Source organism: Molossus molossus, unplaced genomic scaffold (genome assembly GCF_014108415.1).
Source record: "Molossus molossus isolate mMolMol1 unplaced genomic scaffold, mMolMol1.p scaffold_m16_p_12, whole genome shotgun sequence".
NCBI classification, from domain to species: Eukaryota; Metazoa; Chordata; class Mammalia; order Chiroptera; family Molossidae; genus Molossus; species Molossus molossus.
This window is the reverse complement of record NW_023425347.1, coordinates 44,173,391-44,190,860: the sequence shown is the minus strand read 5'-3', so window position 1 is coordinate 44,190,860 and position 17,470 is coordinate 44,173,391. Positions and strand designations below refer to the sequence as shown.

The 17,470-nt window shown below is 38.0% G+C and overlaps 1 protein-coding gene and 1 non-coding gene across 2 annotated transcripts in view; both read left to right on the top strand.

The window, feature by feature from the left end:
* GIPC2 (GIPC PDZ domain containing family member 2) overlaps positions 1-567 on the top strand; it is an 88,962-nt gene extending 88,395 nt beyond the window's left edge. The window contains exon 6 of the mRNA XM_036256868.1: positions 374-567. Within this exon, the coding sequence (XP_036112761.1) occupies positions 374-525 (152 nt within the window). The 3' untranslated portion in view covers positions 526-567. The remainder of the gene's footprint in view (positions 1-373) is intronic.
* A 13,261-nt stretch (positions 568-13,828) lies between these two features.
* LOC118627308 lies at positions 13,829-13,935 on the top strand. The gene has a single exon (XR_004959072.1). It is a non-coding gene; the product is annotated as a U6 spliceosomal RNA (small nuclear RNA).
* The last annotated feature ends 3,535 nt before the right edge of the window (positions 13,936-17,470 follow it).

Here is a 17,470-nt window from a genome sequence, read left to right as displayed (position 1 = left end):
TGCTACCTTGCTATATGACAGAGAGTATCTTATTGTTTTAATTTGTACTAGAAATATGTGATATCTATGCATGCTTCCTTCAGTGGTTCTCAATCTTCCTACTGCTGCAACCCTATAATACAGTTCCTCATGTTGTATGTGGGCGTATCTGCATGTGGGCAGGCCCGCCTGGAGACGGATAGAGGAGCGGTGTCTCAGCTCCTAAGACCATGGGAAATAAGTGTTTTCTGGTGCTTTTAGGAGCCCGGGTGAAAGGGTCGTGACCCACAGGTTGAGAACCGCTGCTTTAGAAAGTAGTTTTTCTGGTGTTATTTTTCTCAGTCCTCTGATGCTGTCTCATACATCAATAATTTTTAAATTTTATTTTTGATAGCTACCACAATATTTGAAGCTGGAAAGGACAAAGGCAATCCAGATGAGTTCGCTGTGGCACTTGACAAGACTCTTGGAGACTTTGCATTCCCCGATGAATTTGTCTTTGATGTTTGGGGAGCCGTTGGTGATGCCAAACGAGGGGGATTATGATGTGGATGGTCCATCACTGCAGAAATGATCCACTGTTCCTTTAAAAAAACAACACACCTGCAGGATCTGCTTTTAGACACTGTATAGACTCTGGTTTGGTTTTATTTATAAGGAATACATTAAAAAAATTTTTTTTTTGAAATTTAATTTTGATTTCTGGGTACTTTTTAATGCAGTTGAATGTATAGTATGCTTAAGATAAATTACCTAAAATTTGGTTGATTTTAATATTCAAAAGTTATTATTAAAGTAAGTTTTAGGGAGTATTTCTAGACAGATGATTTTGCTTCCCATTAATACCCATGTTTTGTTTTTCACATGTAAGTAGTTGATTGCAGTAGCTTTGTAGTTCTTTTGCAAAATCTTAATGCCGTGAAAATTAGGATTGACATAAGATGTGCTTCATAGCACCTTCATTTGGTTATACTAGCTTGAATAGAAAATGTTCAGGAAATGAAATGTGAATTATACCTACTGTGGGTCTAGAAGTATTGTTTTAATTTTTAATCCACTGAGTAAGGGGAGGAAGATTTCTGTAGCCTGTTGAGGTCTATGGTCTACTTTCCCTCTTTATAAAACAAGGGTTGAATGACTTTTATGTGTTACTCCTTTGGAAATTGCAGCTTTGCTTCTTGAAACCTGTTGTTGAAATCTATTATGCTGTGTTTTTGTTTGCACATGTGGAAGAAGGGTGAAAAGGGCAGGTAGTGTAGAAGACACTGACACTTGATTTTTGTAAAACAGTTCTTAAAATATCATTTTTTTCCCCACCCAAACCTACTCTATTTTATAAGCACTCCAGGGAAACTTTTTATAGTCTTTGTAAAACTTTTCTTTTGAAAGAGATTTACTCAGAAAATAACTATGTTTAAGAACACATTCTGGGTGAAAGAGCAATCTTTTAAGCCCCCTAAACTTTAGAGGAGAAACTGTCAGAAATAGATTCCTCTTCCACCCCAAGTGAAAATAAAGAATGGAGTCTTGAGAAAATATTTTAGACTATTATTTTAGAGTTCTAAAAGACCCTTTCTAAAACCTTACATTATTGAGAAAATCGAGGGTAAATGATGGTCTTATCACTTTCATTTGACATTTTCCAAAAGTAAGAGAAATGGAAATCAGTGGTTTCAACATAGATCATGTAATAAGGCAGAGCCTGGTATGACCATGCATTCTTCTGAAGTGTTAGATGGAAAATGCCATGTGCTACCATGGAAATCAGAAATGATAACCTGGGAGGGATGTGTTTTAGGAAATTAGAAGTAGTTCCCTTTTCATGCTGGGTTAGTGCTTAGATAATTCTTGTTTTCTGGTGCAGTTTTACTTTTGCTGCCATCCACTCCCCTTCACGTACGTAGATGATACTCTCTGCCTCATTAATCTGAACATGCACAGAAGCTGTTTTAGTCATTAATGGGTAATAAAAGTAATAGAATGTGAATCATCTTATTGCTCTTGCCCATCATTTGAAAATAGGATACAGCACAGGCTATAGTTTGTTGCTACTTGTTTCATGTTTTTTTTTTTTTGAAGTCCTCAAAGCACTATTAATTCTTAACATCACCTCTCTTAGAAGGATGCACAAAAAAAGAACTAATATTTTTAGGGATGGGAAAGTTATTGGATGATTTAGGAAGCCCATGGGAACATTTTAGTTTGAACAACAAAACATATTTCTTGGCACTAGAAGTTAGATTTGAAATGACAAGTCATTGTTTATTATTGATGGATGTCTGTTTCTTCCTTTTGGGGCATGCATGAAAACTGACACCTGGTGTGGATTTCCTGTGATTTATGGAATCTCAAATTCACATAGGGAGTGTGCTCACCACGATCTTTCTAGGATTTTGGTGTGTAAGGTACCGATGCCCACGTATAGCAGTAACTGTAATAGTCAACATTAAATGGGCAGTTATCATTATTAAGGGCCTCAACTTGGCACAGGTGCTTTAAGACTAATAGACTTTTCCTTCAAATGTCTTCATCTCTCACCTCTATTGCTAAACTGATAACAGGGTCAGTTTCTTTATGTCGTCTTGTTCCCTTATCTGAAAATATGTCTATTTGTGAACGTCGTGCTTTTTGGTGACTCTCAGTGCACACAAGGGGCACACTCTCCTTTCAGTCGTCACGGTCTAATAGTGTGGGCTGCCCTTCTGCTTCTACAGTGAGGAAAATCATACCTGTAAGTATTTAAAACATACCATTTCACTGGCACCACTAAAAGTTTTCAGAAGGCCTCTGTCATTTTCTCTTGTTCTGCGTTTTGGGTTTCTGTGCTGTTTCAGAAATATAATTATATGTTGTGAAACTCTTTCAGAATTCAATTATTAAAGCAGGAATCAGTTAACTGCTTGAGGCTTCTATATATAATTTGTTAGGGACTGCTATATCCAATATCATAATGTGACTAACTAAATAGAGACAATTAACTAAGGATAACTTAATTTTTCCAAATTATTTTTTAAAAGATTTTTAAATATGTTTTTATTGATTTTTTAGAGAAAGAGAGGAAGGGAGAGAAATATTGATGTGAGAAAGAATCATTGATTGGCTGCCTTCTGCATACCCCACACTGGGGATTGAGCCTGCAACCTGGTCATATGACCTGACCAGGAATCTATATGGGACCACTCAGTCCCTGGGACAATGTTCAGTCCATTGAGCCATACCTGCTAGGCTTCCAAATGATTATTAATTTGCAATATTTCCCCTGTAACTTTAATAAATAGATATTTTCTAAGTAAAGCATACTTTATTCAGACCCATGTTATTGCTATAGACCATCAAATATAGAGAGAGCTTTCCTGATATCTGTCAGCTATCATTGCTTACCTACATAGTAGCAAAATGAATTCCATTTGCAAGTGATGTTTTCAAAATGATGGTTCTTCTAAATAGAACACAGTTATTCACCAAAGATGTAAAAGATTGATCATATAATGATCCTCTTACTCTCTGAGACATCTAAAAATATATGGATACCAATAGTATTTCTGTTATTCAGATGGAAGTAATAGTTTGGAAGCTTTGAGTAAATAAAGAGGGAGGAGATGCTGTTCAACTTATAGTCCCAAATATTAGTGCTCTGTGTGAAAACGCACATTCAGTATCTTCTTGACACACATTGAAAGAGATATCAAAGTAATTACATGTCCTTACACATGTCATGGTTATAAAATGTTTCTCAGGTTGTGAAGTGTACAAATGGCACAGCCTGTCCATACCTGTTATCTGAAGACCAAGTTCTAAAGTTCTAAGAAATGACTCATGATTATTATCAGTTAGAAGGGTGAAAATTGGATATGACATCTTTTTTTCAATTGGAGACATTAAGTCTCTGTAAGACTTAAACACAGCCATAAATGTTTTTGAAGCTGTAACAAAAAAGAAATTTAAAAAATTTTGAAAGATGGTTTTAAGTAAACAATTAATATTTTGAACTGTTTGTGTCATACAAGATATTGGCTATATACATGTAAAATAGTCCACTTTTTTGGGGGGGAGGGGATAAGTTTATCTCTTTTATAAAAATCATAGTATGTTCTTTTTTTTTTGAGCTTGAATTTTAGAAGCCCATTAAATAATATGTGAAATTTTAAATTATAGTTTGATATTGTTTAAAATATATTACTGTATTTCTACTTATAGATGTAAAATCTTCATGCATTGATCAAAAGTAAATTACTTGTAAAACTACAATAATTTTATATTTCATATATTTAAAATTACTCTTTGAAATAAAATCTTTTTTATTAAAAATGTAATGAATGTGTTTATTATGAAAACAAAATTGAGGTGCTAAATATTAACCTTTTACTTTTGTTTAAATAAATGATGGGAATAACACATGTGATTGTTCAGGCCTTTATGTTTTTAACATATCTTTGGTACATATTTTTTTTCAGCTTATTTTACACAAGGTATAACTTCTAAGGTCTCTTAGTTTTGAAATCCCCCAATTTTCACTTAGATTCAATGAAAATACATGAGATATGTACTGTCACAATACTTGAGGATAAAATAGTCATATGCTGTTTCTGTTGTAAGGTGGAGGTTTAGCCAGGGTGACATTTTCCCCTTTGTTCAATTTTATGGCAGTAGTTTCCAATAATAATGTAAGTAGAAAATATATCAGCCCATAACTCTTAGTTTATGTATGCCTTTAGATTCATTACCTCCAGTTTGAAGGCCCTATCAGAGCTGTTACAAATATTGTGTCCCCTTACAAATATCATACTAATTATATATGTGTGGGGTGGGGTCCAGGAATCTGCATATTAAAGAATTAAAAAAAAATCTTTATTGTTGAAAGTATTACAGATGTCCCCCTTTCCCCCCCCCCCATTGACCTCCTCCTTCTCACTCCCACCCCCCTCCTGCTTTCCCCAAACTATTGCCTATGTCCATTGGTTATGTATATATGCATAAAGTTCTTTGGTTTATCTCTTCCCAATCCCTCCACCCCCCCCCCCCCTTCTTTTTGAGGTTTGTCAGTCTGTAGGAATCTACATTTTGACACATCCTCCAGATAATTCCGATGGAAGTGAATTATAGACCTTTACTCTGAGGTCTCTGAAGGACCTGGCCTAGCACTAGGGTGGAGTTATAGATGTGACTTCAAGAATTCTAAACAGGCATAAAAGAACTCTGTAATACAGTTAGATAACTGGTTAATGGACGTCAAGTATTATGGGAAAAAGCTGTAGATGGCTGTAGGATTTCTTTTAATTTCACTAAGTGGGTGTTTTTTTTAAATGTAACTTGGTATTCGAGAAGTATTTATCTTTGAGAAATAGACTTCCCAGAGATATTTGCCAATGATGCATCTGATAAAGGGGTTAATATCCAAAATTTTGAAGAACTTATAAAGCCCAACACCAAAAAAACCCATAAGCAATCCAATTTAAAAAATGGAAGGAGGACCAGAATAGATACTTCTCCAGAGAAGACATATAGATGGCCAATAGACATATGAAAAGATGCTCAATGGCACTAATCATTAGAGAAATGCAAATTGAAACCACAGTGAGTTACCTACCACCTCATACCTGTCAGAATGGCGATCATCAATTAATCAACAAACAGATGTTGGCGAGGATGTGGAGAAAGGGGAACTCTTGTGCACTGTTGGTAGGAATGCAGACTGGTGCCACCAGTGTGGAAAACAGTATAGAGTTTTCTCAGAAAATTAAAAACGAAACTGCCTTATGATGCAGCAATTCCTCTTTTGGGGATTTATCTGAAGAAATACAAAATACTAATTCAAAAGAATATATGCACCCTATGTTCATTGTGGCATTATTTACAATAGGCAAGATATGGAGGCAACCCAAGGGCCCATTGTTAAGATGAGTGGATAAAAAGTTGTGGTACATATATACAATGGAATATTACTGGGCCATAAAAATGAATGAAGTCTTACTATTTGTGACAGCATGGATGAACCTAAAAAGTATTATGCTAAGTGAAATAAGCCAGTCAGAGAAAGACAAATACCATATGCTTTCACTTACATGTGGAATTTAAAGAACAAAATAAATAAAATTGAAACAGAATCATAGACATAGAAAACATTTTGATGGTTGCCAGATAGGAGGGGGTTTGGAGGGATGGGTGAGAAAAATAAAGGGATTAAGAAGTATAAATTCATCATTACAAAATAGTCTCAGGGATGTAAAGTACAGCATAGAGAATATAGTCAATAATATTGTACTATGTGTAATGCCAGGTGGGTACTGGAAATATTAGAGGGGAACACTTTGTAGAGTATGTGATATCTAACCAGTATGCGGTACACCTGACACTAATACAAAAATAGTATTGAATGTAAACTGTAATTGAAAACAAAAACCCAAAATTGAAATAGACTTTCTAGTTGGCACATTATAGATTAACCCATGTGATGGTTTTATCTTAGTTTACATTACATTCAGTGTTTCATGCTTAATGTTGATAAATATTGGCTATTTATCTTACCCTTATTAGGTGTTTTATCCTCTTCTAGTTCTGTAGATGAGGATCCTTGAAACAATGGTTTCTAAAGGACATTTTTGCTTTTAGTAGAATGGAATTAACCTGCACGATAATACGTTTGACTTCTCTCACCGGGAGTAATGAAAATGGCTGCTGTGGGTTTGATTATGGAAAGACTCAGTTTGTAAAAATGCTACTTGAATTCTTCTTCTTTTTTTTATCCTCACCCAAGGACACTTTTCCACTTTTTGTTCAGACAGAGTGGGAGGGAGGGAGAGGAAGAGAGAGAGAGAAACATTGACATGAAAGGGATACATCGAGTGGCTACCACCTGTACGACCCAACCAGGGCCGGGGACAAACTGCAACCGAGGTATGTGCCCTTAGCAGGAACCAAATCTGGGTCTCTCTGGACTGCAGGCCAATGCTCTAACCCCTGAGCCAAACCGGCCAGGGCTTGAATTCTTCTTGTATAGATATTTCTCTACATGAGGTCCCTTCATGTAGGGGTAGAGTGCCGAACATGATTTTCTTTATTATCTTATGTGCCATCTAAAAAATATTGGAGAAATGTTTATGATTTAAAAATATTGTGGATCCAATAAATTCATTCAACCTTGAAAAAGTGGTTTCTTTAAAAGTTAGAATTTCTACCCCCTTATTGTTCAGATAGGTTATTATAAAAATAACTTGGTTTATTTTAATTTTAATAGCTTTCCAGTGGAAAGTAAACAGAAATATAAAAATGAAATAAACCAAAGACTTTCCAACACATAAAACAAAAAGAAAAATGCCTCCTTTGCACTGGAAAAAAAATGAGGAAATGGAATCCTGCACATTTAAGGAACGGTGGAAGAACAACGCATACTTCAGCTGTGGAGGAAGGGTGATGGGACATGGTGGCCGTCTTCCTTCAGTGTCCTTCCCTCCTCTCCACGCCTGTTCCTGGCTCTTTTGATTCTACCTAACTTCCCTCCGTGGGGTTCCTCAGGCCTTGGACCTGGCTTCTTATCTGCCACTCGACACTCTCCTTAGGTGACTCATCCATTCCCATGGCTTTAAACATCTTTATATTTACAACTCCCCAATACATATCTCCAGTTTGGATCTCTCTTCTGAGATGTTCAACTGCTTTCCTGAAATACCCACTCAGTATTAACACTTCAACACATCTAGGGAGGAAATTTAGACTTTTCTTAAAAGTCTGACTTTCCTCAATTGTTTCTGACAGTGGCATCATCATTCACCTCCTTGCTGCTTCACCTACCGTGTCCAAATTAGCTGCACGTCCTTTTTATTGCTTCTCCAAAAATGTCTCCCAACTGTATCCACTTTCCAGCTTCGTCATCTGTTGACTCCACACCTCATTTCTCATCTGGGACGCAGCCTCGGGCTCTGTCCCTCCCCCTCCCCTCGCTCCTGCCCCACTCTCATTTATTTTACATGGACATGACAGTGCTCTGAAAATGTTTGCTGAAGGATGTTGAGTGTTCAGCTTCCTTTAAAAGGAAAATGTCAGGGTCTCATTTTTTCTTCTCTGGAAGGGTTTGATATTGTCTTTTAGGGAAGGGGCACTAGTTTGGGGATGATTTAGCTTCTACTAACGGGTCCACAGAGTCTACCATGAAAAAGTCAGGAGGAAGGAGAGGCACGTGGAAGAACTTTCACAGGTACAGACTACAGGCTGTGAGGTGTGTGTGTTGCAAAGGGGAGAGAGACAGGTACAGACTACAGGCTGTGAGGTGTGTGTGTTGCAAAGGGGAGAGAGACAGGTACAGACTACAGGCTGTGAGGTGTGTGTGTTGCAAAGGGGAGAGAGAGATATCGTCAGAGGCCTGCACAGAGGAGGACTGTGCTTTGTTTTCCTGTAAGCACACTGTGGCTAGAGGGAGTGTTTAGACCCACAGGGACCAAAGCCTTAAGATCCCTGATCCCTCATTATGGCACAGAGGCAGGAAGACATGCTGTGAGGGGTGGTGTTTGAGCACCCAAGACCCCCGTGGAAGCTTGAGTCATTGACTAGAGCCCGCCAGCTGCCATAGAACTAGCACTTTCCACCCCCGTCTGTTTCTGTCACTAATGCTCAGTGAGAATTTGGCTTGTCAGCAGTCTTGCCTGTTATTGTCCAGCAGGAGTGTCACCCCATCAGCCCAAACCTCTGGCTTATTTCAGGGCTACTCCCAGGATCTTTATTTATTTATTTATTTTTGCAATGATATGACCTGTATACATAAAGCTTAGAAAAGAGATGTGGTCTCTTAGATGCCTGGTAGAGTGGGGTGGGGGGGAGCCTTGGCTTCCATACTTGGGAGGTTGAACTGAACTAATACAGGACCCCTGACTGGGACATGGGCAAATGGCCCTGTGTGCTTCTTGTAAATGGGATCACTTCACTCCCCTTGAAACTCCTCACAGTGGTTTTCAAAGCCCTGTATTTGAATGGTCAAGTCCTTCATCCTCCAGTTATTAGTTTAAATGCTACTTCTTTAAAGAAGCCTTTTGTGACCTTCTCCCTCCTTATTGTATGTTTGATTTCAGCCCTTGTTTGTTTCCGCCTTAAACATCATTATTTGTAATTATTTTGTTAACTTGTTTTTACTCTACATTCTCCACTTGAATATTGGCTTCTTGGGGGTTGGATTGTTTATATCTTTCTTACCCCGTGTTCCCAGCACATAGGACGGAGCCCAAGATACATCAAGCACTAAAAAAAGTCATTATTCATGACGAGCTTCAACAAATATTTGATGTACCTACTGTGTGTGCAGTTGCAGGATCACATCACCTAATCCTCAGCAGCCTCTGAGGTAGGCAATGATTATCCCCACTTTAAAGACAAAGGAACAGCCCAGAGAAATTACGTAAGTTGCTCTGAGGCACATATTTGGTTAGTAGCAAAGACAGGGTTTGAATCTAATTTTGAGTTTAAGTCCTGAAATCTCTTCAAAATTGATCCTGTTAATACTTTACCAGAGCAATGTTCTGAGTCACTCAACTGAAGCAAGTTGTGGGGGGGGGGGGGGTTAGAGCCCGGAGAATGGGGTCAGAGACTCAGTTAATTGCTCTTTTCAGCCCGAGTAAAGGGAACAGCTACGCAAGGTCGGGCCAACAATGGGTCATTTGCCCATGTCCCATATCTAAGTAGACTTAGATAGCTAAGTGACGGGTTTTCAGTTAGAAACCATATGCTGAAGGATTTCAATGGTTCTTTAGGTTAAAAAAATTTAATTTGTTAATAATTGTCTAGATTTCAAACCTTCTAATCACTAGCATAATACGTTTTTGCTGGATTTAAGAAAAGAAAGGTTCTAGCCGTGTTTTGAAGAAAAGCCTTCAGAGCTTCTTCTGGTGAAAATGATTTCGTGGTTTAAGCATTTTGATGTGGGCTGTGGGTATTTTGCTTCTGGAGTCATTATTGGGTAGTTTAGGTTTCAGAAAATTATTAAACGTGTTCTTTAAAAAATTTTAAATAGAGTGAAACAAAGTTTAAAAAGTGGAAGCTTGTTGTCAAATCCTCTGTGTGTCATTTATTGTTTGAAAATGTCGTTAGCATTTGATGTTTCATGGACCATGGAATCTTATCATTAACCATTTTTAGGCCTCTGAGACCCTTGAGTTCTGAGAAATGACTTGGGAAGTTATATTGCCTCAGAAGACCTATTTCTGGACTAAAACTCTATATTTTGAAGGGGTGAGTTTATAGCAGTGATTATAAATTCCCTGAATATATTCCCTCCTCAATTGTTTTCTATACATAAGCACGGTCAGTTTCAACATATTAACTCATAAGTTGATGAACATGGAATATTTGTGAGGTTTCCCTCAATTGCAAACCCAAAATAATCTTATTTGTAACTGTGGGATTTAAAAAAAAATGAAATAGCCCTGGCCGGTTTGGCTCAGCGGTTAGAGCATCAGCCTGTGGTCCGGAGAGACCCGGATTCGGTTCCCGCTAAGGGCACGTACTTCGGTTGCAGTTTGTCCCCGGCCCTGGTTGGTCGTGCGGGTGGCAGCCACTCGATGTGTCCCTTTCACGTCGATGTTTCTCTCTCTCTCTCTTCCTCTTTCTCCCTCCCACTCTATCTGTACAAAAAATGGAAAAATGTCCTCGGGTGAGGATAAAAAAAAAAAAGAAAGAATTAAAAAAAAATGAAATGAATGGTATTTCCTTTCAGAGAATCAAATATTCATTGTAATCAGGACATTTTTTTTTTCAAATTGAATTTATTGGGGTGACATTGGTTAATAAAATTATATAGGTCTCAGGTATACAATTCTAAAATACATCTTCTGTATATGGTACTGTGTGTTTATCACCACAAGTCAAGTCTCCTTCCATCATCACTTACACTCCCTTTACTCTCTTTTCCCTGCCCCACCCGCTCTTCCCTCTGACAATCACCATGCTATTGTCTGTGGCCTCGAGTTTTTCTTTTTCTTGCTTAATCCTTTTAGTCTTCTCATCCAGCCCCCAACCCCCAGGACATATTTTTTGAACTCATATTTAAATGACATCCAAAGAAATTCTGAAATAAGACGTTATACTCACTGAAATAGAGATCAGTGGCATTTTCGAGAGTGATCATTCTAAAATTCTATGGAGTATTTCTTTGTTTTTTTTTTTTTTTTGATAAATATTGTTAATCACCTTAGTTTAATCTTTTAAAATAAATTAGCTAGCTCCCAGAAAGATTCTTCCAGGTGATCTAAAGCTTATTTTACTGATTAGAAGGAGTCGTCCCAACTCTCCACCACCTTGTGACCCAATATGGCAGAAGTAAATTCACTAGGAAATTTTAAAAAATCTACCCTGGCTGACCAATGGGTAGCATTGCCAGCCCTGGCAGCTACCTCAGGCCTATCAGAAACTGAATAGCAAGTCAGGTATTTTTTGTATTCGTGTATCTGTTCTGACTTGTCCTGTCTGATTTTTGAGCTCATCTCTGTGATCTCACTTAGGATAGCCCCTTTACAGCTAAGGTGTCTTTCGTATCCAGATAGCTTCTTCGCAGAACCTTGGGGTTTATGTCATGTGGTTTTGGAGAGTATTCAGAGTGAATGTCTAATTCTGCAAAACCAACCAAGGCTGTTCTAGACCTGAGAAGCAAAGAAATGACTGAGCACTAAAGTACTGCTGAGGTGATTATGGTTAATATCCTGTGAAAGTTGTAGATGGCTTCGTACCAAGCATAAAATTAAACGGGTATATTAAAAACTGTAAAACCTCATTCTGACTTCAAAACTTTTAAATACGTTTCAAGCAAACAGTTAATTTTGAATTTGTTCTTTGCCTAAGTAAATAAAACAAGTTGAGCTTCTTTGCATTTAGTAATTACTATTATGTGGATGATACTGGGTCTTATATTACTGTTTCAACAGCTGTCACTGGGACTCACTTTTCTTGATGTTTTTCACATTTGAGTAATTGACCAACACTTTCGAGGTACAATACTTTGTACTTATCATAGGGTATTTTCCTTTTATTTATTGTACATTAGTTCTATTATCACCTGATGTCATTAGCTATAGTTAAATGACCTTTAGTAGAAAAAAAAGAGTTTTTAAAGCTGGAATTGTAATATTCTATAATTATAAGAACATAGAGCTGCTTCCTTATAGACTATACTTGTTCCTTTAGGTCCAGGGTCTGTATGAATGATTTTCTGTTACTGTATGAGGTAGAGTTGTCATGAGAGAAGCAGCTGAATCACAAATCAACATCCATATTTCAAACTTTTTTCTCTCAGCTTTACCACTGGTCATGGACTGAGAGAGGCGCACAGAGAATAGCAGAGATGTAAGAGCCAATGGAAAGTTGAATCAGTGGCTTCCAGAAAACTTCCCTTTACTAGACCTACTGAAGCCCCTTCTTTAAACATTACTCTTATTTTATTTTATTTTTTTTATCCTCACCTGAGGACATTTTTCCATTTTTTGTTCAGATAGAGTGGGGAGGGAGAGAGAGAGAGAGAAACATCGATGTGAAAGAGACACATCGAGTGGTTGCCACCCGCATGACCCTATCAGGGCCGGGGACAAACTGCAACCGAGGTACGTGCCCTTAGTGGGAACCAAACCCTGGTCTCTCTGGACCGCAGGCCAATGCTCTACCATTGATCCAAACCGGCCAGAGCTAAACATTACTCTTATTTTAAATGTCCAAGTTTTTCATGTTGCTTTAATAAGAATCTCATAATCTCTGGAACTTAGTAACTGGTTTCAGGAATAGCATGGGCAATTAGATGGTAAATTTTGGACAAAAAAACTATTGTTAGATCCCTTACCATAGCTGATCTGTGGCTCATTTTTGCACTTCTGTTTGTTTTCTCTTTTATTACGTATGGCACATTTCTCCTAGTTGAAGCCATTATCCCAACCACATATTGGACTTGGATTTCAGCAGCCTGTGAGAGACCATGTCTCCTGCTTGACATTACTGAGTCTATCTATGTGCCTCATTTTCTGCAGAACTGGAGGATTATGTGTCATCTCTTCCAGGGCACAGACCACTTTGAGCAGCAGTCTCCATTGCCCAAGGAGAGTGTCTCCTTGTCCCTGGGCCTCTCTAAACTGAACTTTATATAAATCATTCTACTGATCTGGATTCAGTTACAGAGAACAGAATCTGCTGTAGCTGTTTGGAGTAGAAAAGGATGTATCACAGGTTATTACACAGGCCCCAGAATTGTCAGAAGCATTCAAGAGATGACTCTGTGCCAAGGAGGCAGACACCAGGATGAACTCCCAAAACTTCACTGTCCAATTGGATTACTGAAGGAGCTGCTACCATGGTCAGGAAGCTACTTCTGCTAAATCAGTACCAACCCTACTGCCATACCACTTCTGCTCTGTCTGCCCAGCACAAACAACACCACCCACCCTGCCTCTTTAACAATTAAGTCGGTTCTGAATTCAGGTCTTGAGCGCATGTGTTTGGCAGAGCTTAAATCATATCCAGAACCCATAGCTGCAAGGAAATGTGGGGGGAGGGGAAATACTTAAGGCTACCATATCAGAAGGATAACACAAAGAGACTGGAATAAATTTTGAGCATGGTAATGCACAGTATTTGCTATTACAAATAGTCTATATTTGAGTCAGACCAACCCAATTTTCCTGATTTGTAAAAATCTATGTAGCTTTTTTTTTTTTTTGGCTTGATGCATAGTAAACTGATAGCCAGACATGTTTATATAAATTAATAAACTATTTTTCCTTTATCTATGCTGCCATGCTTTTACTTTTATTTCAAAAAATTAAAAAAAAAATTTTTAGAGAGAGAGGAAGGGAGGGGGGAGAGAGAGAGAGAGAGATAGAAACATTAATGAGCGCTCGCTGTGGCAGCACATATACTAAAATTGGGATGATACAGAGAAGATTAGCATGGCCCCTACACAAGGATGACATGCAAATTTGTGAAGCATTCCATGTTTTTGAAGCACATACCTTGTTCATGGATTGGAAGAATCAACATCATTAAAATGTCCATACTACCCAAAGCAATCTATAGATTCAATGCAATGATATACTTCACAGAACTAGAACAAATACTTCAAAAGTTCATATGGAACCAAAAAAGACCTTGAATAGCCACAGCAATCTTGAAAAGGAAGAACAAAGTTGGAGGGATCACATTACCAGATTTCAGGTTATACTACAAAGCCACTGTAATCAAAACAGCCTGGTACTGGCACAAGAACAGGCAGATAGACCAGTGGAACAGAACAGAGAACCTAGAAATGGACCCAAGGCAATATGCTCAATTAATATTTGACAAAGGTAGCAAGAGTGTACAGTGGAGTAAAGACAGCCTCATTAATCAATGGTGTTGGGAAAATTGGACAGCTACATGCAGAAAAATTAAACCAGACCATCAACTTACACCATACACAAGAATAAACTCAAAATGGATAAAAGACTTAAATGTGACTCATGAATCCATAAAAATCCTAGAAGAAAATGTAGGCAACAAAATTTCAGACATAAGCAGCAGAATTTTTACTGATACATCATCTAAGGCAATAGAAACAAAGGAGAATATGAACACATGGGACTACATCAAAGTCAAAAATTTCTGCACAGCAAAAGATACAACCGTCAAAATGGAAGGACAACCCACTGTATGGGAGAGCATAATTGCCAATGATATATCAGATAAGGTTTAATTTCCAATATATATAGAGTGCATACACAACTCAACAAAAAGAAGACAAAGAACCCAATTGAAAAATGGGCAGAGGAACTAAATAGACACCTCTCCAAACAGGACACACAAATGACTAAGAGCCATATGAAAAAATGCTCAACGTCACTAATCATCAGAGAGATGCAAATTAAAACAACAATGAGGTATCACCTCACACCTGTCAGAATGGCCGCCATCATCAAGTCATCCAACAAGTGTTGGTGAGGGTGTGGAGAAAAGGGGACTCTAGTACACTGCTGGTGGAAATGCAGACTGGTGCAGCCGCTATGGAAAACACTGTGGTGTTACCTCAAAAAATTAAAAATTGAACTTCCATTTGACCCAGTGATCCCAGTTCTAGGAATATAGCCTAAGAAGCCTGAAAAACCAATCAGAAAGAATATATGTACCCCCATGTTTGTAGCAGCACTATTTACAACAACTAAGATCTGGAAACAGCCCAAGTGTCCATCAGTTGATGAATGTATAAAAAAGCAGTGGTACATATACACAATGGAGTACTATGCAGCTGTAAGAAAGAAAGATCTCTTATCCTTTGAGACGACTTGGAGGGACCTGGAAAGTATTATCCTAAGCAAAACAAGCCAAACAGAGGAAGACAAGTATCATATAATCTCACTTATTTGTGAAATATAATGAACATAATAGTCTGAGGAATGGGGTAGTCCCAGAGACGTGGAAGTGGTGTACAGACTGACAATCCCCAGAACAGGGGGTGATGGGGGAGAGATAAACCACAGTACTTATATGCATGTATGCATGAACAAAGGTCATGGACAACAAAGCTGGGGACAGGGTGGGGAGGGGGGAAGGGGGGAATCAGTGGGGGAAAAAAGAGAAACATCCATAACAAAAATAAATAAATTAATTAATAGAAAAAAAAAGTATATATATATAAAAAAATCAATGAGAGAGAACATGGTTTGGCCACCTCCTGCATGCCTCTCACTGGGAATCAGGCCCACAACCTGGGCATGTGCCCTGATCAGGAATTGAACCAGCGACCTCTTGGTGCATGGGTTGATGCTCAACCATTAATCCACACTGGCTGGGCTTTAATTTATTTTTTAATTATTTTTTTTGTTTTGTTAATACTCACCTGAGGATATTTTTCCATTGATTTTTAGAGAGTGAAAGGGAGGGAGGAGAGGGAGAGGGAGAGAGAGAGAGAAAGAGAGAGAGAGAGAGAGAGAGAGAGAGAGAGACATAGAGAGAGAGAGAGACAGTAATGTGAGAGAGACACATCGATTGGTTGCCTCCTGCATGACCCCTACCGAGGCCGAGATCAAACCTATAACCCAGGTACATGCCTTTGGCTGGAAATCGAACCCATGATCTTTAGGTCTGCAGGCTGAGGCTCTAACTGCTGAGCCAAACCAGCTTAGGAACACGCTTTCACTTTTAAATAAAAGCAGTAGTTTAGTGAATAAGAAATAGCTAACATCTTTTATTGAGGCTTATGTAAATATTGGTGAAATATTCGACATAGGATGAAACAGTACTGCCCAAGCTGACCCCATTGCCTTCAGACAAAATCATTTACATTAGAGGGTTTTATTGAAGACACGAAGTAAAAGTGAGATTCATAGATTAGTTGTTGAGTTGTGTGGTGTGAAGCAGCTTGGTACACTCCTTTCTCTTTGGTGACAGGACACACATCAGGGCTGCTTTTAGTTTGGGACTCGGTGAGTGGGCGACCATCCACTGTGTTTTTGTTTCATTTGTATTTTACTTTCCTAACTGGGTGATGGAAATGTTCTCATTCTCTTACTTTTTCTTTTAAAAAATCCTTTTTTCCTATAAGAATGGTGGTTCACATGAAAAAATTTTATTAGATTTGCTTCATTATGACAGAGTATCTCAGTGCAAAGGATATAGACAAATCATATTAAGGAACTAATAGGCTATTAATCGATATAAACAAGCAAATGGCTTTTTTGCCTCCCTCCGGCCCATGCTAAAGCATCTTCTCAATGAAATACATATTTACTTTCCAAATAGGATTTTACAAGCAATGCTAAATGGTAGTAATATTATTCTTTATTTGTGCTAAGAACTGATCTAAGTGAAGGCCTTTTTTCCTTTAATTATTTTAGTCACTGACTTTTACTTAGTATAATTCTATCCTTGATTGTTTGATTGTTGAGGCACTAGTTCAGTCATTCTCATAAAAGGTATTTTCACTTTTGTTTAAAAAATTATAGATAATTAATGTTTTTTTTTTTTTTATCCTCACCCGAGGACATTTTTCGATATTTTGTTCAGATAGAGTGAGAGGGAGAGAGAGAGAGAGAAACATCGATGTGAAAGCGACACATCGAGTGGTTGCCACCCACACGACCCAACCAGGGCTGGGGACAAACTGCAACCAAGGTACGTGCCCTTAGCGGGAACCGAACCCGGGTCTCTCCAGACCACAGGCCGATGCTCTAACCGCTGAGCCAAACCGGCCAGGGCATAATTAATGTTTTTAATTGAAACCAATATACTGAAAAATTCACACTGCTGTAAATCTCTTGGCTCTAAGATATAAAGGTGAGTAAAAATATTATTGCTATAACATTTAATGTACTACAGATCAAGCCTTGCACTTAGAATTTCATTTAGGCAAAAAAATGTAGAACATTTTCAGTTTTTGGAAAAGTCTGAGATTTTCTTTTTAAATATATTTGTATTGATTTTTAGAAAGAGAGGAAGGAAGAGGAAGAGAAAGGTAAAGATAGAAACATTGATGAAAGAGACATTGATTGGTTGCCTTCTGCAC